Below are 23,329 nucleotides of genomic sequence, written 5' to 3' on the forward strand. Positions count from 1 at the left end.
ATGCCACATATGCCAATGGTGCTCGTAGCGCCTTCCTCGATGCAACCGAAAACCTTGTTTCTGTAGTGTTCCTGGCCTACGATGTTTGCTGGTAAAGGCAACTCGAAACCAACTGGTGGGAGCAAACTTAATATATCATCCTTTTGAAGTGATCTCTTGTTAATATCTTCAATATCAGCTTTAACCTTTGCAGCAGATTTGCTAATTTTGCAGTTGGACCAACAATTCCAGGAGCAGCCAAAGATATGTAGGGCCCTTGCTGCATACTTGTTGCTCATTCTGCAAGCTTCTGCTTCCATAGACCGAGCACTCTCTGTCCACCTTGTTACTGCTGGTACCTTTGGTCTCTTGCCTTGGCGTGCACCTAACTGGATGGTCTCCTCAGTGGCATGTATTGAATTCCTCAATTCATCAACAGCTTTTGCTAGATTGTTGACGTTGGTTTCAGGCTTCAAACAGTAGCCAATATGCTTCTTGATTGGCTCCCATAACTCATTTACAAAGAAGGTGACAATTGGGGTGAGTATGCTATTCTGAGCCATGTGGCTGTAACAAGTAAATGAAGGTGAAATAATTGTTAAGAGAGCCGGGACTAGATTTATTTGGCAAAATTACATGAAAAACAATTCAGAAATATATCATGCAGACAGAGAGCCGGAACTAGATTTAAGGTATTGGCCAAAAATGCATGCAGTATCTATCTCGTATTTCTTTTTTTGCCTGCTTCAGGAACAAAGCAAGTATCTTTCTTTCGCCTGCATAGAACTATAGAGGAGGGCCATTTGCTCTCAAAGTCTGGAAGTAAATATGCTCCATATAGTTTTTTTTCCTTCCAGAATACTGCTCCATATAGTATTGATATAGGAACAGGGGCGATGTCTACAACTTAAAGCCTATTTTAGAGCTATTTATTGGAATTGTGATGATGCTTAGACCAAATTATACTATTTGCAGTGTAATTTTCACAAACTTTGAACATATGTCCTGAGGGGGCGTGGCTGGGGCCTTGGTCGCCCCCAGGGTCTAAAAATCGCCGGGTGGACGCCCGAAAATGCGCCGGCCTATGCGCTGGGGGGCCGAACGAGTGGAGATGCTCTAAGAGGAGCGAGCTGTAAGTAAACTTGGTGGAGATGCCGTGGCTTCCAGGGTTCCGCTGATAGTGAATTAAGTACCATTCCAACAGGAACGAAAATTCAAAATTCGGAATCTTCGCTCCCTTGAGCACGTACTGTTAGTAAATAAATGGCAATTAACAAAAAAATCCCCGCAAAAAATAAATGGCAACTGACAACGAAAAAGATTGTATAGATTTCATTTGGTTGGTTCTCGCATGGTGCGCAAAAGGTTCTGCTGCAAAAAGAGGAGAGAACCACCAATTCTTGTTGACTAGACTACACAAGTCACAACACGCAACGCACTCCTCTAGATTGCTGATCTCTCCCTGGCCTCTTCTTCCTTATCTCTCATTTTTGCTGGGAGGCCAATCGCAGCTGCTGCCATCTCCTTGGTGACCAGAGCTTCATCAGCATCTGAAGAGATGAAGAACTGACTCCCAGCTTCCCCAGAACAAGGTAATGATGATGCCAATTCTTCTTCCTCACTTACCTCATCCATACCTGCAAAAACCGTTTTCTTTGACGTCTTCCAAACCAGAGTGCAAAACTGCAAATGTTTTTCCTAAAAAGTTCATGATTTACATATCGATGTGAGGACGCACTTGCTTCGTTCCTGCAGCAGACAACAAAATTTTAGTGAGATAGATACCGCATGTTCCCCAAGAACTCGGCTATCCATTAATTTTGGCCAGAAGGTATTTGCCCTTTTTTTCAAAAACATTCTATATTTTTCTGAGATAAAAGCAACTAGAGGTAAGATACAAATTCAAGGCCTCTTTGATTCAAAGGATTTTCATAGGAATATTACGACTTTTTTTCTTTATCGGCTGTTTGATTCGTATGATTGAAAGAAGGCGGGGGGGGGGGGGGGGGGGGGGGCGAACCACTCTTGTTGACTAGACTACACAGCATGCACGCATCCTTCTTGATTGCTGAATTATCCACTCCTCTTCATACATCCGGCACAGGTAGACGATTAACACGCTCGTTTTTGCTGGGAGGTCAATCGCAACTGCTGCCATCTCCTTGGTGGCCAGAGCTTTGCCACAAATCTGAAGGTGCGGAGGAGATAAAAGAACCGACTCCCAGCTTCCTAAGGTATTGATGCTGATTCCTCTTTCTCACTTACTTCATCCATACCTTGCGAATATTGTTTTATTTTGATGTCTTCCAAACCAGAGTGCAAAACTGTAAATGTTGTCCCAAAAGTTCATGATTCATATATCAATACGATATATCCTTCTACGTACGCGACAGGACACACTTGCTTCATTCTTTTTTTTGAAAAGGAGGCTTACCTCCGGCCTCTGCATCAATCGATGCATGCAGTCATATTATTAAAATCAAAACAAGGTCTTAAGTTTCAGGGAGACTCAAAATCTGAGCAAGAAAGATAAACAAATCTATAAAACGCCACACCCGGTGAGAAAGCGCCACATCCAGCTATAAAAAACAGGCTACGATACCTACACACCTAGCCTATTATTAGCTCACCATCCAAATCGGCTGAAGATAGCCCGTGCTACCGTCTCTCATCGGCTGCACCCAATAACCATAAGCTCCCTGTAGTCCGCATGAGTGAGTAACGGCCACATACGGATCCAGACTGTAGCTCTGTAGATAACCTGCAAAAAATTAGTAAATTTTGTCCCACTAAAAATCATATCATTTCGAGTGTTCCATATAGCCCATAATAGTGCACATATCCCTATCCGAATATATTTAGTTGTGTGTATGTCTACTCCATTAAGCCATGTCCCAAACAACGTGTTTATACTCATTGGAGGATTAACGTTAAAAGCTATATGAATGGATCGCCATAACAATTTTGCAAGTGGGCATTTGAGAAAGAGGTGTTTAATTGTCTCGTTTTGATCACAAAAACAACATCTTGGCTGACCGACCCAATTCCTTTTCATCAGATTATCTTTGGTCAAAATGACTCCTTTGTGGACAAACCACATAAAGATCTTGATGCGGAGTGGAACTTTAATCTTCCATATGTGCAAAGACCTCGACAAAGGCCCGGAATCAATTAAGTCCAAATACATGGATTTGGCAGAGAATACTCCATTCGTGGTTAACTTCCAACTAATTGTATCCGCCTGATCTGAAAGTTGAACATCCATCAACCTACGTACCAAGTGTAACCAAGCATTCCAACGTTCCCCTACAAGAGATCTCCTAAATTGGATATTAAGTGGTACTGAATTTAATTCTGTGGCGACATAAACTTTCTTACGGTGCACAATATTATATAGAGAGGGGTATTGTAAGGCCAGGGGCGTCTCCCCTAGCCAAGTATCCTCCCAGAATCTAGTAGGAGTACCACTACCAATTAGGAACTTCACCCGCTGAAAGAAAGTTACTTTTGTCTTTATTAACCCTTTCCAAAAGGGTGAGTATGTTGGTCTAGCATTCACCTGGGCCAAAGTCTTAGTATGTAGGTATTTATTCCGCAAGATTTGTACCCACATGCCTTCGGTCTCTGTCGATAATCTGAATAACCATTTGCTAAGAAAACATCTATTCTTTATCTCTAAATTCTCGATCCCTAACCCGCCCTGGTCTTTGGGTCTACACATAATATCCCATCTAGCCAGTCTATATTTCTTCTTGGCCTCGTCACTTTGCCAGAAGAAATGGGATCTGTAAAAGTCCAATTTGTTCCGTACCCCTACCGGTACTTCAAAGAAAGATAGGAGGAACATTGGCAAACTCGTCAAAACCGAGTTAATCAACACCAGCCTTCCTCCGTAAGACATGAGCTTGCCCTTCCAGCAGCTCCATTTTTTTCAAATCTATCTTATGCACATTCCATTCTTTGTTCGTTAACCGTCTATGGGGAATTGGGATCCTAGATAACTAAAAGGTAGGGATCCCATTTCACAACCGAATAAGCTTCTGTAATTATCCTGTTCTTCTTTAGCTCTCCCAAAGCAGAACAATTCGCTTTTATTGAAATTGATTTTGGGCCCGGACAATTACTCGAAAAGGCATAAAATAAGTTTCATATTCCTAGCTTTTGTAAGATCGTGTTCCATGAAAATAATAGTATCATCCGTGTATTGTAAGACGGAGACGCCCCCCTCAACAAGATGGGGAACGAGACCTCCTACTTGGCCACTCTCTTTAGCCCGACTAATAAGTATTGCCAACATATCCGCTACGATATTAAACAGCACAGGAGACATGGAGTCTCCCTGTCTTAGTCCCTTACGAGTCTGGAAATAATGACCGGTGTCATCATTGACCTTTATCCCGACACTGCCTTTCTGTATGAATGAATCCACTTGAGACCTCCAGGTATCATTGAAACCCTTCATACGTAAGGCTTGCTGTAGGAAGTGCCATTTGACCTTATCATACGCTTTTTCAAAATCCACTTTGAAGACAACCCCATCGAGTTTCTCCGAGTGGATTTCGTGCAACATTTCATGTAGGACTACCACCCCTTCTAGGATTTGTCGTCCTGGCATGAAAGCAGTTTGAGTGGGTTGCACAACCGAATGTGCAACCTGCGTCAACCTATTCGTGCCAACCTTTGTAAATATCTTAAAGCTCACATTGAGAAGACATATTGGTCTAAACTGCTTAATGCGAACGGCTTCCACCTTCTTTGGCAACAACGTTATTGTTCCAAAATTGAGGTGGAACAAATTTAGGTGGCCTTCAAATAAATCATGGAACATAGGCATGAGATCACTCTTTATGATATGCCAACATCTTTGATAGAATTCGGCCGGGAACCCGTCTGGCCCGGACGCTTTATTATGTCTCATTTGTGTTATGGCATCGAACACCTCTTTCTCAGTGAACGGGGCAGACAACACCTCATTCTCTTCTAAATTGAGTTGTGGTATGTCCCCGGTCACACTCTCATCAAGGGAGACAAAACTTCATTCCTGCAGCAGACAACACAATTTTAGCGAGATAGACACTGTATGTTCTCCAAGTACTTGGCTATCTTTTAACTTTGAGCAGTACGTATTTCCACAGGAAATACAGAGGACTAAAATACTTTGGATTTTTTCTATCGGATATTTCATTCTTATGATTGAATCCTACAGTAATTTTTCATAAGGACTTCGTTGCACTATAATTCATCAAAAAAAAATCATCCACTCAAATCTCTTGGAAGGAATCCTCTGTTTTTCCTATGGAGCAATCAAACAAATAGAAACCATGCAGGATTCAAATGGGCTTGACAATGCATTTTTCTTATTCCTACATTTTTAGAATCATGCAAATCAAAGAGATGATTTTACCGATTCTCGATGCTTCGAAGTAAACTTACTTAAATCTGCAAGATATATTGCTGCATTGCTTTTTGTTCAATTTCCTTAAATAAATATAATCCTAGCTCAGTTATCAATTACACCTTCATTTACTTGTTTGCAGCCACATGGCTCAGAATGGCATACTCGCCCCGGTTCTCACCCTCTTGGTAAATGAGTTATGGAAGCCGATCAAGAAGCATGTTGGCTACTGTCTGAAGCCTGAAACCAATGTCAGCAATCTGACAAAAGCTGTTGATGAACTCAGGAACTCCATATATACCATTGAGGAGACCATTCAGTTAGGTGAACGCGAAGGCAAGAGACCAAAGGTACAAGTAACCAAGTGGACAGAGAGTGCTAGGTCCATTGAAGCTGAAGCTTGCAATATCAGCAATAAGTATGAGGCAAGGACCATACATATCTTTGGCTGCTCCTGGAGTTGTTGGTCCAACTACAAAATTAGCAAATCTGCTGCAAAAGTTACAGGTGATATTGAAGATATTAACAAGAGATCACTTCAAAAGGATGATATATTAAGTTTGCTCCCACCAGTTGGTTTGGAGTTGCCTTTACCAGCAAACATCGTAGGCCAAGAACACTACAGAAACAAGGTTTTCGGTTGCATTGAGGAAGGCCCTACGGACATCATTGGCATATGTGGCATGGGAGGGTCAGGAAAAACTACTCTCCTTAAACAAATCAACAACTACTATAGCTCTGAAAGGCCTGTATTTGATCATGTCATGTTTATTGAAGTTGGCAAGCAGCTAAACTTGATGGCAGTTCAGCAGAGCATTGCATCTGGACTAGGACTGTTGTTAATAAATGATGGAGATGCAACACACAGAGCTAGAGCTATTTTCAACTTTTTAAAGGAAAGGAAATTCCTATTGCTGATTGATGATCTTTGGGACATGCTGGACCTAGTGAAAGTTGGTATACCGCATGGTTCAAAGTGTTGCCTTCCAAATAGTCAGATTGTACTGATCACAACACGATCTTTGGATGTGTGTGGTAGAATGCATATTTCTGAAAATGTTATACAGTTGAAATGCTTGGGTTCTGATCATTCGTGGCATCTGTTTAAAGAAATTGTTGGTGGAAGAAAGATGGAAGATGCTCAAATCAGGGGATGCGCCGAGAAGATTGCGGCAAAATGTGGTGGCCTTCCACTAGCAATTAAGATAACTGGGCAGGCTATGGCTTCCAAGGTAGCTTCAGAAGAACGGGAATACAATTTGATGTTAGTAGAAGATTCAGTTTTCCATGAGGTTTCTGGTTCAGATAACGAACTCTTTCCTATACTGAAAATTAGTTATGATAGCTTGCAAAGTGATGTGATCAGGATGTGCTTTCTACTGTTTGCGGGGATTGCCGCCAAAGACCCAGATGATGATTGGGAGACTGTTAGTTTAGTTCATTGTTGGATGGGCCATGGACTGCTAGGCGAGGATGATGATATTGAAAGAACTTACTTGAGAGGATATTCTATTGTTGAAATTTTGAAAAGATCATTCTTGATTGGATCCTCTGACTGCGGGGAGAAACATGTGAAAATGCACCATGTTGTTCAAGATCTTGCCTTGTGGATTGTAGCGACAAAACAGACCGGGGCGCATAAAGAGAAGTGGCTAGTGGACCAAAGAGAACATACCCGAGCAGACGTTTGGAGCACCGCTGATAGAATTTTCCTCTGTGGTGGTGATATTAAGGCAATTCCTAGTTCTTGCAGCTGTGCTCACCTGTTAACATTAATACTAACAAACAATGAGCATATTTCTGAGTTCCCAGCTGGTTTTTTCTCTGCCATGAAATCACTCATTTATTTGGACCTTTCTGGAATACAGATCCAAGAAATACCATCAGAAATCGGAGCATTAACGAGCTTGCAGTTGCTTGATCTTTCTCGGACACCAATACATTCACTGCCAGTGGAGCTGGGACTGTTGGAAGATCTAAGGTATTTATATTTGGATTGTGCTTTAGGTGTCAGAAATATACCAGATGGTTTGCTATCCAGACTGAAGATGCTGAGGCTGTTAACTTTAAATCGGTGTCATAATTTGAGAATCAATTGCTCAGCAGGATATATCAAAGAACTCAAAAGTTTAACTATGCTAAGGGATATTAGTTTTACAGTACAAGATTCAGACTCCATGTGGAAGATCTATAACTTGCCCAGAGCCTTTGTAAGCGGCCTCTGCATTACAGCTCTTGAAGGCTTGCAATCTCTTCAGATATCACCACTGCTCCTTGCAAGTAGCAAGGCTAGATACATGAAAGCTCTGTCACTGGAACACATCAATCTTTTGGAGGAGATAGTGATAGGTCAGACAGATATAGACCCAGGTTGGTGCTTGCCAAGGCTAGAGACACTACTTCTATATAGTCTGCTAGCACTTCAGAGGGTTGAGTTTAAAGGTATTGAACCCAACACTTGCCTTTCAGGCCTCAGGAGTATATCCATCTCAGATTGCGGCAATCTGACATCGATCACATGGATCACATGGCTGCCTTGCCTTGAAAGTGTATATTTGGGTAACTGTGACTCGATAGTTGAGTTAGTGGCTAACAATGAAGAAGGTGTGCTATCTGCCACAAGCTCCTTCCCTCGACTCAAGTCCATGGCGTTACCTAATCTGAAGAACCTACATAGCATCTGTGATGGCAGAATCACCTTCCCATCGTTGATGCGCTTGCTCATTTATGGGTGCCCCATGCTAATGAAGCTGCCACAGAACTTAGTGGGCGTCGAGAGTTCACCGCTTATACTTGGCGAGCGAAAATGGTGGGAGAATTTAGAATGGGAGGATGCTAGCTCACAGTCCTCTCTCCTTCCTTTCTTCAGAGAAGTGCCTGCAGGCTTCAGAGGAAGTCAACCAGAAGTGTTCAGGGCTTTACGTGCTTAGCTATTTCAGTCAAAATCGTGATCATGAGCCCTTTCTGTTCTTTTGAGATGTTCTACATACTATCAGTTTGACACTGAAAGACAACATGCGTTATGCTGCTCCATATATTTGCTGTGCCATGTTTCGGACCATACTTGTATATGTCAATCACATGTCCTGCTTTTATAAGTAGGCTTGCAATCTCTTCAGACATCACCACTGCTCCTTACAAGTAGCAAGGCTAGACAGATGGAATCTCTGTCACTGGAAAACATCAATCTTCTGGAGGAGCTAGTGATAGGCCAGACCGATATAGACCCAGGTTGGTGCCTACCAAGGCTAGAATCACTGATATTATATAGTCTGCTAGCACTTCAGAGGGTTGAGTTTAAAGGTACCAGAAACAACACTTGCCTTTCAGGCCTCAGGGTTCTATCCATCTCAAATTGCGACAAGTTGATGTCGATCACATGGATCACATGGCTGCCTTGCCTTAAAAATGTATATTTGGGTGAGTGTGACTCGATAGTTGAGTTGGTGGCTAAAGATGAAGAACCTGTGTTGTCCCCCACAAGCTCCTTCCCTCGACTCAAGTTCATGGCGTTATCTAATCTAAAGAACCTATATGGAATCAGTGATAGCAGAATCACCTTCCCATCGGTGATGCGCTTGCTCGTTATGGTTGCCCCATGCTAATGAAGCTGCCACGGAGCTTAGTGGGCGTCGAGAGCTCACCACTGATACTTGGCGAGCAAAAATGGTGGGAAAGTTTAGAATGGGAGGATGCTAGCTCACAGTCCTCTCTCCTTCCTTTCTTCAGAGAATTGCCTGCAGTCTTCAGAGGAAGTCGGCAAGAAGTGTTCAGGGCTATACATGCTTAGTTCTTTCAGTCAAAATCAAGACGTTGATACTGAGCCCTTCCCCTTTTTTCCTTTTTCTTTTTTCTTGTGAGATGTTCTGCAGATCAATTTGACACTGAAAGACAAGATGCCTTCTGCTGCTCCATATAATCGGTGTACCATGTTTCGTTCCATACTTGTACTCCCTCCGTTTGGAATTACTTATCGCAAAAATGAATGTATCTAGACGTATTTTAGTTCTAGATACATCCATTTCCGAGACAAGTAATTCCGAACGGAGGGAGTATATGTCAATTACATGTCCTGCTTTTATTTTTCTTTCGAGATAAAACAGAGGTTTGGTTTTGGTACATATCTAGATTGCAAAGCTGAGTGACACCTTAAAAAAAAGAGTGGCATAACTTCACAAAGTATAGAAAAATATAAAGAGAAAGGAGTATTTATGTTCTTGGTCTGACGTGAACACTGAACTACAATCTTACATCGAATGCGAAACAATTTAATCTGAACCTTATCCCGGTTAAGTTATGTTTAGGTGGACCTAGGTCCACGGCCACGGGCTCCCATGGCCTTTTCCACTGGATTCCCTAGAGATTTTTCTAAGAAAAAAAGCTTTAGCCCGGCTTTAAACCAATGATGGCCTGAAACGGCGGAAGATATGTAGCGTTGAACCAGCTTACAGCTGTTCAGAACCACACACACACACACTGACACACACAGAAAGAATATTATCAAAATGTTCTTTAGGGAAAGTTGTGGCTACACCCGGGTGCATTGCACCCATGATGAAAAGTTAAATAGAAAAAGATAGCAAGATCTTGGATGAAACTATAGGGGGACTATATTAGCAAATTGACCAACTATATTATCAAAATGAGCTGCCTGTGCAAAGCAGAATGGCTTCCCCTTTTGGTTGAGGGACTGTGCTAAATTACTTCGTAAGTAGTATAGGGCCTAGGCATCTTGCAATCTCAGCAGACAAAAACAATTAAGCTCTGGAATGGCTCATGGTCTCTGGCAGATCTCAAGACTTTATACCCCTATTTGCTAACCTTCGCTAAATCTGCAAACATTTCAGTTAGTGATGCAGTGGAGCGAGATGTCATAACTGACCTTTTTCACTTACCTCTGTCGGCGGAAGCCTATGAAGAATCTCAGCAGTCTGCTCATGGCAAGGCGTTCGAGATGGATCTCCTCCTCTGTGCCCTCGTAGAGGCGCTGCATATTTTATATTTGCATCTCCACAAAAAAGAACATTCATGTATATTAAATAAATATCAATGAATTTCATAAAAAACATTCATGTATTTCTACAAAAAATGTACATAAATATTCATGTGTTGCAAAAAAAAAGGTTCATATATACATGCATTCTTAAAAAAATGTGCATGCATTTTATTAAAATGTTCTTCTATGTTAGAAGAAAATATTGGTATGTCTTAAGCAAGGTATTCATGTTTTAAAAAAATGTGCCAGAGTTCCAAAAATATATATATTTATGCAATTCATAAAGAAATATTCATGAATTTACCCCCCAAATATTGATTTTACAAAAGATATAACTGAAAACAAAAATAAACTAAATATTTTTAAGTGAAAAAAAGAAAAATGTCTATGTATTTACAAAAGTAAAAATAAATAATAAATAAAAGTTAAGTTGGATATAAATGTTTATAGATCACAACAGAAGAGCATAGAAATATAATTTATTCGCCAAAAAAATGGAAACATAATTTGATGTTTTACGATCACAAAACAATGTTAAGATGCCATGCAATGTAATTACTGAACATAAAAGACCAGACCGAGTACTCACTACAGTTTCATCCGTGCATATTCTCCTTTTGGAATAGATATTTTTGCAAACACAAATGACCAAAGCAAAGATGGAATGCACTAACAGCAAGAGACAACCAAAACATCCCATCAACAACCCTGGAGATGCCCATTTCATTCTGCAGAGCCAACAGGGAGATAAAAAGAAGCAGATAGATATCTCAAACTACGTTCTTTTAGATAAGCATAGAAGAACATAAGGATATAATGCGGAGACTAAGTACACATATCCTTGTCTGGTTTGTCAACAACTCATTACGGTTCCATCAGAGAACAGAGATTATTGGCAAATAGAAATAACCAAAGGAAAGGTAGAATAGAGTAGCAATAGAGAACCAAAACATCTCAGGTACAATCCTTGATATGTCCATTTTCCGCGGAACTAACAGCTAGATGCAGGTAAGCAGATAGAAATCTCAAACTATGTGCTCGGCCAGTGCCAGAATCTTGAGATGCTTCTTCTTCCTGAGCTCATGGGGGACGGGACCAAAGACGCGGGTGCCAATCAGCTCGCCCTTGTTGTTCACGATGACAATCGCGTTGTCGTCAAACTGGACCTCGCTGCCATCGCTGCGCCCCTTCTTCATGGCAGCACGGACAACCACCCCATAGACCACGTCTCCTTTCTTGACCTTACCACGAGGCTGCGCTTCCTTGACAGAGCCGATGATCATGTCCCCGAGCCTCGCTCCTTTCTTCCCCCTAAGGGACTGTATGCACATAACCCGCTTGGCTCCCGAGTTGTCCACCACCTTGAGGTTTGTTCTCATCTGGATGAATGTTCTAATTTGCTGAAACCAGAACAGGAACACGTGTTACCAAACTCTCCACTTGGAAAACATCTGCGACTAGATAAGCAAGTACTCCCTCTGTAAAGAAATATAATAATAACTACTTTATAGTGATCTAAAAGGTCTTACATTTCTTTACAGAGGGAGTACCTCAAGAAAATTATGCATTACTCACTTCGAGCAATTACCCTGTTAATTTTGCATCATTTCAAACTCTTACATTATGGCCCTCTTCCAGTTTACAGAAAAAAGAGCAAAGAAAAATGCTTAGAGAATGCCTCATGGAGAGAAACCCAAAGAATGGAGTTCAGCAAGTCACAGATATCTAGCTTGTAACCCCATTGTAGATAATTAAGGCAACCAAAGAAAAATCCCAGATTTTGGCAGCAATATTAACACAAGCTATTCAACGATTTAACAAACTGCCTAGTTAATACTGGGTCATTGATATCAACGGAGCAATAGAAGATAGACACAATGGAACTTTTGAGTGCTCACGACAAGAAGTTACCACATGACTTAAAACAGGGCACGTTGGTTCTTATTACTGACAAATCAAGCATTTGTGGTTTGAAGGAAGCAGCAATACCTGGCAGACTGCATCAGAACGAGATGGTCTTGTCACCGTTTCAATGGACGAGGTAGCGCCCCCGTACAGATTGTTTCCAAGGCTTCCCATCATAGCACGTCCAACTACATAGACCAAGAAAAGTTTTTGCATCACGTAATTTGCTAAGCATCACAAGCCAAAAGCAACTGGTCAGATTTCAAAGGAATCCAGAGAGAAGATTTGACTAGAGATGCAGGCTTCCGTGATACTCCCACCTGATCATTTTCTTATAGGGAGTTGTTTATAAGCATTTAAGTTATAGAGTTAACCATAATCACCACATGATGACATCCCTATAAGCACTTATGTTATATACTTCCTCCGTCCCAAAATAAGTGTCTCAACTTAGTACTAAGTTGAGACACTTATTTTGGGACGGAGGGAGCAGTTAATTTTTATTTTTTTTTGAGGCAAACTCGTAGTCTGAAGTTTGGAGTGGCTAAGGTTCAAGTAGCAGACCATTCAGGCAGAGGTTTAACTAGGAGTCATGATTTTTCTCCAAGGTTTTAACATACCATGTAACAAAACTGATAACAGACTCTTGTCTGCTACAATATCAAGTACTTACGTAACTGCTATGAACATCAAGTTTGAAGTGCCTAAGGTGGTTCAAGACTTTGAGAAGGCTCAGAAGTTTGGGTACCTGACGAACACTTGGACCTGAGGAATGCTGCCATTTCACCCTGCTCTCTGCCTAGGCTAGGCTTTCCTGCAGCGCAGAAGAAAATGGCTCAACTTCGCAGCAGTACTACCATAGAATAATGCGCGTGGCATCAGGACCGATGGAACCAAATCTGGTGCAGAAATCAGAAAGGAATCGGAACGAACAGCAGGCCAGGCAGAGCTTGGGCTTCCTTACAGCAAGAGGACTCTCGCGGCCGGACGTATGGATCTCCGCTCCGCTCTGCTCCACTAGAAAGGAGCGGGGGAGGAGGGCGGCGCCGACGAGGAAGGGGAGCTCGAGGCGGCCGCTCCGGTGGGAGGAGGAGGAGGAGAAGGGGGCTGAGATTTCTGCCCGCGCCGCGCGACCTAATCCCACGGCCCATGGGGGACGTTTTTTTTTTTTTTGAGAAGAGCCCATGAGGCCGATGGGGGGACGTGATCTGGGCGAAATCGGTAGCAGAGCTCGGCCCGGACCAGTCCAACAACGTCAGGCAAACACTTCGGGTCTTCGGCCAATATTTAAGCCCATGAGGCGGCCCAGGCCGATCTTTTCCCCCTCCGATCTCCTCTCTCTGTCGTCTCCGGCGGACTCCAGTAGCCCCCACCCCCGCCGGCCGCCGCAGCCGCCGATTCCTCTCCGTGCCGGCTCCACGCAAGCAGCCCCCCATGGCCCAGGGCAAGAAGAAGGCGGCGGTGGCGTCCAAGCCCCGCAAGCCGAAGCAGCGCGACGCAGCGGTAACGAACCACGCCCCCGATCGAGATGCGTCGCTTCCGACTTCTTGACCGATCTCCCGGCGCCGGAGGACTCAGGCCGCATTTGATTCTTTTTGCTCCGCAGGAGAAGAAGATCGGGAAGAAGGCCGACATGTCGGAGTTCAGGGCGCAGCTGGGCTCCTTCGGGCTCAAGATAGTCGAGGTCACCGCCGACGGCAACTGCTTCTTCAGGTTTTCTTCAGATTCTTGCTCGTCTCGAGAACAAAAGATGGCTGCTGCGGCTGTCTCTTTGAGTTATATGACTACTCATCGTAGTCTGCAGGGCGATGGGCGACCAGCTGGAGGGCGACGAGGGGCAGCACATCAAGTACCGGGAGATGGTTGTGCACTACATCGTGGTATACATGCAGTCAGACGAACTCTTTGTGTACTGCCAGTTAGGATTTCATGGTGGACGGATTAGGCGCGATGCTGAATCGTTGATGGTGCACAGGGCTATGACACACTGTGACAATCCTTGTTGTGTCCAACTTGCAGGAACACCGCGAGGAGTTTGAGCCCTTCATCGAGGACGAGGTGCCGTTCGATGACTACTGTGACTCCATGATGAAGGATGGGACTTGGGCCGGCAATATGGAGCTGCAGGCGGGTTCTCTTGTCACGGGAAGAAACATCTGCATTCACATGGTAATTAATTTTCAGTGCAAGATTGCCTTTCTGAACCCTATGATTTATTTATGCAATAGAACCTTTTATAGTTTGTAAGATCCGTATGCCACTTTTATGTACTTCGATTCGATGCTATTTGATGCAGGATTTTCATTATATAACTTTTGATTAACAGCTGTATCATTACTGTTTGTTTTACAGCTTAACTCGCCGCGATGGTACATAAACAACTTTTCTGGTCGTGAAGCTAGCAATATGGTTCATTTGTAAGTTAACATATTATGTGATTATGTAACTTAACCGTTATAATTGCTTGTAGTGGACATAGTTCTCATGTTACATCTAATTTGTGTGAATTTAGATCTTATCATCACGGTGAGCACTACAATAGTGTCAGGCTTACTGAAGATCCATGCCAAGGTCCTGCAATGCCAGTTGTTATCAAGGTCTTTTACTGTGAAAATTGTTAACAGTTCTGTTCTATTCTGTTCTGTTCTGGGAGAACAATGGACTACTGTTGTCTTTGGGGACCACTGACTATGCTTTTACTTACTGTGGTCGATTTATGTTTTTTATTATTAAATTGCAGACAGATTCCAATGTAGCCAGCACGAGCAACAATGCTCAAACGAAAGCGAAAGACTCGAAGAAATCTTCAAACAGATCAGCCTATGATGATACATCAGTTAAAATGGTCATGGCTGGAACTGGCTGTTCTAATGTTGCTGCTGTTCAACATGTATGAATTGCATGATTAACTTTGAATATTGCACTGCATGTGTGCACTTGATTTATGTTGATTGTTAACAGACATTATCTTTGGATGGCATTAATAATTCTTTTGCAGGTTCTGGGTGAAATGGATGGTGATGTCGATTCTGCTATTGAGTACATGATAGCCGAGCGACATGCGGCGGCCTATGATGATACATCGGTTAAACTGGTCATGGCTGGCACTGGATGTTCTAGTGTTGCTGCAGTTGAACATGTATGAATTTTATGATTAATTGCCATTATTGCATTGCATTTGTGCACTTGCTTTCTGTGATTGTTAGCAATCATTATCTTTGGACGTCATTAGTAATTTTCTTGCAGGTTTTGGGTCAATTGGATGGCGATGTTGATTCTGCTATTGCGTACATGATAGCCGAGCGATTTGCAATGAGTTCTGATAATGTGGACGGAGATCCTTATATGGACTATGCGTGCAATGGTAAGCCTTGAACTACTCTGAAGTGACTAATAAATATGGCCTCTGTCTTCACAACAGTTTTACATCGTAATGCCACTATCTAACCCATTTGGGATCTTGATCTGGATCACCATATTGGACTTGGCGTGGCTTCTAGTAATTGGTATCCCCATCTTTGCCAAAGACTTGGAACTGATGACATTTACTATAAAAAATCAGTATTTTTGTTACAAGTGCGTTTTTTAGAGTGACGTCCAGTGTTCTTAGCTTTTTGCCAAAAAATAAAAATCCAGTGTTCTTAGTCTGGTTCACTTAATGTTGTAAGCATTTCTTATTCACACCTGAAATTTCCGAAGGTTTTAATACTGTAGATGATTTGTGAGCACTAGGTAGTAAGCTGATTGGTGATATAGCAATCTAGATGTCCTGGGTGTGTGCCAATCTAGATGTTCTGGGTGTGTGCTTCACCTAACCATCTGCTGGTTATTATGAAAAAAACACTCCTTTTGTAGAATCATTGTGTACACAATACTGTCAAAAGATAGTTGGGAATGCTCAATCATTCATGGGTTTTTGCCAAAATATAGGCTACTTTGCTGCTCTGCATGCATTTTTCATATGCTAGTTAACATTAATATAATTGGTAGATCTGTACTACTAAGAATTGCATGTGATAACCAGAAATGTTGCACTCTAGACTTTTGTGGGTAAAGATTGCTATTTTTTGGTGAATTGCTGGTTGTTGTGAAGACAAATTCTGGCAAGGTAATAGTAGATGTTTAGGTGATACTCCCTTCTAGATACATCCCCTTTTATCCATTTTGATGACAAGTATTTCCGGACGGAGGGAGTATCTGAGAAGGGCTGTAGTATAGACCTTGAATAAGTACTTACGAAAGTGAACGTCGACACTTTTAGCTTCTATCTGAATTACCATCCTTGTTCAACTAAGGTTTGGTTCTCTAAATTGATTTCGAGCTGTTAAGGAACGAATATATTTTACAGGGTCTGATTAAGCGTCAGTAAATGGTAAGATGAAGGAAAATTCAGTACACTAGGTACATTAGTGTCAAGTCCCCAGAAATCTCCCATGTAGGAATTGTAGGATTTATTCTTCTATCGTTTTGGGAGGTTCTGAATTCCTGAATTAACTAATTCAGGAACAGTTGGATACCGACTCGTTCATTTACTGTGCATATTTCCTGGATGATCAGAGTTTGTATATTCCGTAGGAGATGAGCTTAAGCTTAGCACATCCCAGAACGAGGACCCAACGGTTCAGCACAAGGAAGAAGAGAGTTGTTCTAGTAAAGATGAAGCGGCTCAGAAATCCAAAAATCCATATGCTAAGAAGGTAACTACCATGTGGACATCTCTTGACTAATGATCCCAATGCTGAATTGCCTCACATTCTTCCACTATGTTGAATAATAATGAGAATCACCCCCTTGTTCTTTTGTACAGGAAAACTCCAAAACCAAGGAGTGCTCTTGTGGATCTGCAAGGAAGCACAAGGCTTCTTGTAGTTTAGCCACGGTTGTACCGTCAAGAGAACCTCCAAAGTATGACTTCTGAATGTTTCCCATACTCTCTTATAGTCTTCTAACTACTTGTGAGCTTCATTTGTGTTTCTTCCATGGCAGATATTCCTCTGATAATTTATTGGAAAGAACAAAACATCTCCAGGGTCCTTGCATGCCGCGTGTCTGCTTGTCCTATGCAGATTATGAAATCCAAACAGTAGTTTGAGAATAGAAACGGCTCTTAGTCTCGTACCTCATGTATGAGTAGTGCCAATAATTTTCCTGTCAAGCACTCTTTAGATCACACTTTCATGGTTACCATCAGTTACACATTTACGTCCAACAAACAAAGCCCTTTTGAGAGATTATATTAAGTATAAAACTGATAAATGCTCGTCTATGTTTGCTTGACGCCATCAGGAACAAAGGCGGCGGCCAAGGGAAGGGCCAGAAAGGGAAGGCAAAGCAAAAGAAGAAAGAACAAGTCCAGGCAGCACCCGTAAAGGAACGCAAGTCTGCATTACCTGTGCCAGACCTAGGGGCCCTGTGCATATGAACACTCGTCAATGTCTGGAGTCATAGGTTTTGAAGAGATGCCTGTGTTTGCCTTGCCATGCCTGAACCGCGAGGCGTGGACAAGCGGGGTTGCGATGATTCCTCGAATGCCAGCCATTGCTGACTGACAGTTTGTTCCTGTGATCCTTGATCCTGGCAGTAGGATGTATAGGGGCGACGATGATGTCTGCTAATGGGCGGCATTCACATGGGTACATTATATACGACACTGATTTCCGTTGGTGAAACCTCAGTTGTGATCAGTGAGTATCGTCATTGTGATCCAGTTGTGATCAATGCTATATACTGATGCGGACGAAAGAGGCATAAATAGTCCTTTGATCTTCGGAATTGTTGCTCTAATCCCAAGCACAAATGCACAAACAGTAAATTCCACACACAAAAAAGGGTCAAAGATAAAAATAAATAAAAACAATCCTAATATTTCTAGGTGACTTTTTAGTTTTTACAGGATGTTTGAACATCCAAAAAAATCATATTTTAATTTTTTTGTATTTTATCCGATTTTACAGGATGTTCTTGACTTCGTGGCAAACTTCCATTTAACTTACATTCGCTCCAAATTAGCATCAGAGCATCACTTGATGCTCTCAGTTTACCACCAGAGGACCACGCTGCTTGACCAAAATTTGCATCAAGTGCTTTTACTTCTACTAGAGCAAATCTGGAGTAAAAATATTTGCATCTACATCATCTATTGAAGTATTGAAGGAGGCTTTTTTGCCATCTCATATGTAAATAAGTGATCCCGAGCTATTCACGTCATCTGTTAGAGATATAAATCTTGCAAGACACGGTGTAATTTATCAATGACTTGGCTCGGTTGCTCCTGGTTAAATTTCAAGTCGCTGAAGCGTCGTGTGTCCCAGTGAGAAATGTGGTGCATCTACACAGTGCAAAACATACTCTCAAGTCTGAACATGATGCCAGGCCGCAACACACCGTTGGACCAAGCACCATCTTGACGTCTCAGTCGTAGCATGTACTCCTTCCGTTCCGAATTACTTGTCACAGGTATGAATGTATCTAGATATATTTTAGTTCTATATATCCATTTCTGCGACGAGTAATTTGGAACGGAGGGAGTACTACGTAGTACCAAAGGATGAAGAGAGACTAGTGCAAGATTTTTTATTTTTTGCTGGTTTAACGACTATAAGTTCCCTTCCGGTAAAAATTGGACTACAAAAGCGCTACAAAGACCCCACGGTGATGTTGTTCTTCTACACACAGTAACTTGTCAAGTTTCTGATCACAAAAAAGGGAACATCATAATGAGAGACAACTAATAAATCCTGGCAGCGGCGCGAAGGCAGGCGGCCTCCTCTCATCCTTCCTCGCCATCCATCTAGAGCTCATCCTGCAAAAGCAAATTGCAAGGCAAGGTGGGTGAGGAAACAATAACAGGAACAGCAAATTATAAGTCAAAAATGCATTTAGTGAGGAGATCAACTTACGTGCTTCTCGTCATCAGACTCCGCATCAGACCCAGCCTTGTCATCCTTGTCCTCGTCATCGGCTTCCTCATCCTGTCAACAAAGACCAGATAAGTTTAGGTCTAGCTGATCAAGAATATTCTGAAAGGTGATAACATTAGGGTTCAGGCCAAAGCTTACATCCAAGTCATCATCGTCCTCACCAGCCTTGGAAGCATCCTGGGAAAAAACAGGTAACATTGATAATCAATAACAGGCTCACTCACAACGAACAGTACAACAAGTCTAATAGTAGTAATAACAACAATTTAGGAGAAAGAATTCCATTAACCAAGAGAAGACGTGCTGGTATTGACAGGCATTACACAACAGACATATACCAGAAATTGATGATATCAATTAGACTTCTGGTCACACTATGGTTGCATTTATTGAAGTGGGGGATATATACGACTAAGGTAGTGACAGGACCTACATCTGTTCAGATTTAATTTAGCTTCCGCAGGACCGGCAGGAAATTATGAAATAAAGCAGCCATGAAAGAGGGAGAGATCGAAAAATGACAAGTACACTAACACACAGATTGATAAACAGGGTACCATAACAAAGCTAATCATACTGAAGCTGATACCCATGCAGCAATTAACTAGGCAAACATTAATACGGCCAGGGAATTTACCTCCTCTTCCTTCTTCTTTTCAGCAGCGTCGAAAGCAGCCTTCTCAGCCTGCAAGTTGCAAGATTCAGCACCATTAGTACATAATGGATCAACAATCAAATGTCTATGCGATAGATGATGCTACGTAAAATGTGACCATACTTCCTTATGCTTGGCCCAGGTCTCTTCAGCAAATGTCTTAGCCAAAGCAGCATCGTCAGTGATGAGAATGTTGTCAAACAAAGTTCCTGACTTAACCTGCAGACATAAGAAAAGGAATGACTATTTGTTCCGTCTTCCTGAACAGAATGAGTTATTCGGCAATCAGAACCTACCTGCCACAGCTCAATTCCAATGTACTTCAGGCTGTCGAAAGCATAGATGTAAGGATCATCCTTGAAGTCTGTGAAGCACAATAAAGATGTCAGAGCATGAGTCGTATAATTCACTACCCAAAACATTTAATAATCAGAAGTTAAAATCCAAGATACTAGGTCCGGTTCCAGGTAAAGATATACCTGGGTTGGCAATCATAGGTGCCTTCCATTTGCCCTGGTAGTTAGGGTTCTTGATTTTCTGGCATATGAAACAAAATTTGTTAGACATCAAAATATGCATTGCTGATTAAAGTGTTTCTGAATAGACAGAAAAAACAGGCATGCCTTTTGCTTCCATGGGCCCTTGTACTCTGGGTTGGGGATGGTTGGGGCAGTCCATTCACCATCTTCCTCATCATCCCAATCCTCAGGCTGCGGTAATCACAGCAAGGAACGTTAGAATACATTGGTGTACATCATATCACATACAATGACATATCAAGCTACGCATGTACCTTCTTAGCATCAGGATCGGTGACTTCCTTGGGAATGTCATCGTAGCCCTGAAAATAACCAACTATGAGTCATATACTCCAATATATTGCATAAAAAGAAGATATGGGGATTCTTTCTAACCACACTGTACGAGGCACCAAAAAAAGGAGCTACACTACTAGAGAATGCAAATAAATTTATAGCTAACTGAGAAGTGGCAAGTGGGTTTAATACAAAGCGCTTAATTCTGATCACATCATTATTCATCAATTCATGCGAGTATCAACATTGTAGAAACAAAGAAAACTACCTCTGGCTTGACGTCCTCAGGATCGGGAATGTACTCCTTGTCATCCCAGTCCTCTGGCTGCAATCACAAAACACGTCAGCCTCTGGCACTTGAAAAGAGCAAGCAACAAAATTATAAGCAGACTCCAAACTGTACCTTCTTAGCTTCTGGGTCCTTGATTTCCTTGGGAGGAAGAATATCCCAGTGCTCGTAGATGCTTCCAGTTTGCTTCTCTTCGTTGTCAATGAGAATGCTGTATGTGGCATCAGGGCGGATGATCAAAGTGTACACATGCGACAGCTGATCAGTCTCGCAAGGCACGTCCTTCTTGATCAGATGGTTCTTTCCATCCTTGGTGAGGATAGTGTGAACCTTCTTGGTGCTGTACCCACAGATATCTGGTCCAAACATAATGCTGCAGTAAAGAAGCACAAGTTTAGTAAACTAAGCAGAGGGTAGGCACATCAGCACAAGAACAGAAGACAAAAGCTACCTGTAGGGTGTGTCACCACCGAATTTCTTCTGGTCAACATCACCTCCAAGCAACTTGACGTAACCACCACCACAGTCAAGCTTCTGCTCATGCTTCACCGTGAACTGCAGCACGAGTGTCTTGTCCTTGTTGCTGAACTCAGGGTACTCCGCCGAGATGGCGTAGAACCTGTAGTCCTCTGAGGTTTGGATACCTACATCAAGATTCAAGAATCAAGGCTTCATCAGTAATAATCATAAGAAAGAAACTCTCAGTCAAGTTTTCCTGAGTTAGGTGGAGAGAGGTTTGTGTAATTCACCTTTGTCCTCGGCATCTCCATGCCATTTTCCAGATGTGTGGTTCCATTCACCAGCCATGTTCTCGTCCTTCTTCCACTCAGACTTGACCCACCGGCTTTCCCAACCATCTGACCAGACAGTAAAAATCCGTCAAGAACGCTTAAATTAGCAGCAGATATACAGTTCACCTTACTCGAATTAGTAGGATAAATGTAAGAACAAGATTTAACTGCCCAGGTTCTGTAGAGTGCTGACATGAGTTGACAGAGCAATGCCATTTATACTATGTCCTATTTATAGATCCGGCGGATACTACATGGAGTGGGATGATCTATCATGACAACACTCGAACTGAAATGATGTGATTGCCATAAACTTAGCAGCATCTACAATTTACATGTGGACCACGAAAGATCTTAAACCCTGAACCTAGTTTCGTTTCGCCAGTACTAAAACCCACATCGTTATGCATCAGCTACGCGTACGAGCAACGGCCATGGGATCAAGTTGTCACCACATTCACGTCATAGAAGAAGAGGTTGGTTTAACCTAGCGTCAGATTCAGATCCTCCAGATCACAGCATCAAACAGCCAAAAATGGAGAAGGAAGCACAAACCCGCAGACAATTCAACATGAAGGATGAAGCAGAACAGCACTAGATCCCTAACAGACAGCAGCAAGGACCGAAATGCGGCTGAGCATCGCAGATCACAGATCGGAACAAGCGAACGCCAGCAGCTCAACTACCACTGCATAGTAGCACGAGAAAGCACTCGAGATCGGATCGGGGGTAGCGGCGCGAGCTCACCTTCGAACTTCTCCTGGAAGAAGACGTCGGCGCTGACGGCGGCGACGGAGGCGAGCGCGAGCAGGGCGAGGACGGCGCAGGAGGACCCACGGCGGATCGCCATCTCGGGCGGGCGGCGGCAGTCGAGACGAGAGCTCGTGGAAGCCTTTACCCCGATCCGATCGGAACCCCTTCCCTCCCCTATCGGTTTCGCCGAGGCGCTGCTTAATAGGGGCCCGGAGGCTGACGCGCGGGTGCCACGCTGGCGCCCGGCCGCCCAATGGCGGGCGCCGGCCTGGGGCGCCGGCCAGTGGGGGGGCGCCACGCGGACGTTTCGACGTGTTTGGGGCGCTCGGGACGTGGAGGAGGCGCGGGCCCCGCTGGTAAATGGTTCCAGTCCAAAACCGGCCGGGCCGGGCCGGGTTTCGGCGAGTCGGTAGTGCGGGTAGGTTGCGCGTGCGTGGGGGCGGCGCTCAGCTGAAAATGGTAAAATGCGGAGTTTCTGAGGTCAGATGCGAATATGCGAGGCGATCCTGGTGGTGCGAGGGCGCGTGGGCGGATAGGATGGGTGATCGGTCGGTGGGTCGTGTGGGGCGGAACCACATGTCAGTGGGTAGGGCGAAAGCAAAATCACGGATCTAGGATGGATGGTCTGACAATGGTAAAATACAGAGTTTGTTGTTGTATTTTGGTTGTTTAACCTAATCGATTGAGAAAGAAGAAAGAGAGTTACCACTTCACGAAAAACAAAAACCAACACAAACAACACCCCCACACACACACAATTCATTTCCCCCCTCTCCTAGAAATCAGCCCAACTAATCGCACATGCGGCCCTCCCAACACGCAACAATTGCC

At 43.0% G+C, this 23,329-nt stretch overlaps 4 protein-coding genes across 8 annotated transcripts; 2 read left to right on the plus strand and 2 right to left on the minus strand.

Annotated features, from left to right (window-relative positions):
• The first annotated feature begins 1,388 nt into the window (after positions 1 to 1,388).
• On the plus strand, positions 1,389 to 8,425 carry LOC109764962 (probable disease resistance protein At1g61300). The gene is made up of 3 exons (XM_020323760.4): positions 1,389 to 1,571; positions 2,084 to 2,213; positions 5,517 to 8,425. Exon 3 carries the CDS (start codon positions 5,521 to 5,523, stop codon positions 8,302 to 8,304), a length of 2,784 nt encoding a protein of 927 aa, XP_020179349.1. The 5' UTR covers positions 1,389 to 1,571; positions 2,084 to 2,213; positions 5,517 to 5,520; the 3' UTR covers positions 8,305 to 8,425.
• Positions 8,426 to 11,136: 2,711 nt separating this feature from the next.
• Positions 11,137 to 13,417, minus strand: LOC109764966 (large ribosomal subunit protein uL14mz). Of its 2 annotated transcripts, none has more exons than XM_020323764.3 (4): positions 13,240 to 13,417; positions 13,024 to 13,089; positions 12,360 to 12,463; positions 11,137 to 11,770 (listed from the first exon to the last, which is right to left on the minus strand). In XM_020323764.3, the coding sequence occupies exons 2-4, from the start codon at positions 13,055 to 13,057 to the stop codon at positions 11,396 to 11,398; spliced, it is 513 nt and encodes a 170-aa protein (XP_020179353.1). In that variant the 5' UTR covers positions 13,058 to 13,089; positions 13,240 to 13,417; the 3' UTR covers positions 11,137 to 11,395. The 2 variants fall into 2 exon arrangements, with proteins under 2 accessions (XP_020179353.1, XP_020179354.1); XM_020323765.4 differs by having other exon boundaries at positions 13,209 to 13,405.
• A 168-nt stretch (positions 13,418 to 13,585) lies between these two features.
• On the plus strand, positions 13,586 to 18,042 carry LOC109764956 (OVARIAN TUMOR DOMAIN-containing deubiquitinating enzyme 7). 4 transcript variants are annotated; one of them, XM_020323754.4, is made up of 12 exons: positions 13,586 to 13,778; positions 13,882 to 13,988; positions 14,080 to 14,155; positions 14,295 to 14,444; positions 14,628 to 14,692; positions 14,788 to 14,872; positions 15,016 to 15,165; positions 15,274 to 15,414; positions 15,522 to 15,639; positions 16,833 to 16,972; positions 17,083 to 17,180; positions 17,562 to 18,042. In XM_020323754.4, the coding sequence occupies exons 1-12, from the start codon at positions 13,710 to 13,712 to the stop codon at positions 17,695 to 17,697; spliced, it is 1,335 nt and encodes a 444-aa protein (XP_020179343.1). In that variant the 5' UTR covers positions 13,586 to 13,709; the 3' UTR covers positions 17,698 to 18,042. The 4 variants fall into 4 exon arrangements, with proteins under 4 accessions (XP_020179343.1, XP_020179344.1, XP_020179345.1 ...); XM_020323755.4 differs by having other exon boundaries at positions 16,851 to 16,972; XM_020323756.4 differs by having other exon boundaries at positions 13,598 to 13,778; positions 14,073 to 14,155.
• A 792-nt stretch (positions 18,043 to 18,834) lies between these two features.
• Positions 18,835 to 22,958, minus strand: LOC109764957 (calreticulin). Its single transcript, XM_020323757.4, has 14 exons — positions 22,493 to 22,958; positions 21,704 to 21,811; positions 21,406 to 21,598; positions 21,069 to 21,327; positions 20,934 to 20,990; positions 20,644 to 20,691; positions 20,474 to 20,560; positions 20,330 to 20,387; positions 20,147 to 20,214; positions 19,974 to 20,069; positions 19,833 to 19,880; positions 19,334 to 19,372; positions 19,175 to 19,246; positions 18,835 to 19,077 (listed from the first exon to the last, which is right to left on the minus strand). Exons 1-14 carry the CDS (start codon positions 22,593 to 22,595, stop codon positions 19,066 to 19,068), a joined length of 1,248 nt encoding a protein of 415 aa, XP_020179346.1. The 5' UTR covers positions 22,596 to 22,958; the 3' UTR covers positions 18,835 to 19,065.
• Between the last annotated feature and the right edge of the window lie 371 nt (positions 22,959 to 23,329).

The sequence above is a fragment of the Aegilops tauschii genome, chromosome 2 (assembly GCF_002575655.3).
Source record: "Aegilops tauschii subsp. strangulata cultivar AL8/78 chromosome 2, Aet v6.0, whole genome shotgun sequence".
Taxonomy (NCBI): domain Eukaryota; kingdom Viridiplantae; phylum Streptophyta; class Magnoliopsida; order Poales; family Poaceae; genus Aegilops; species Aegilops tauschii.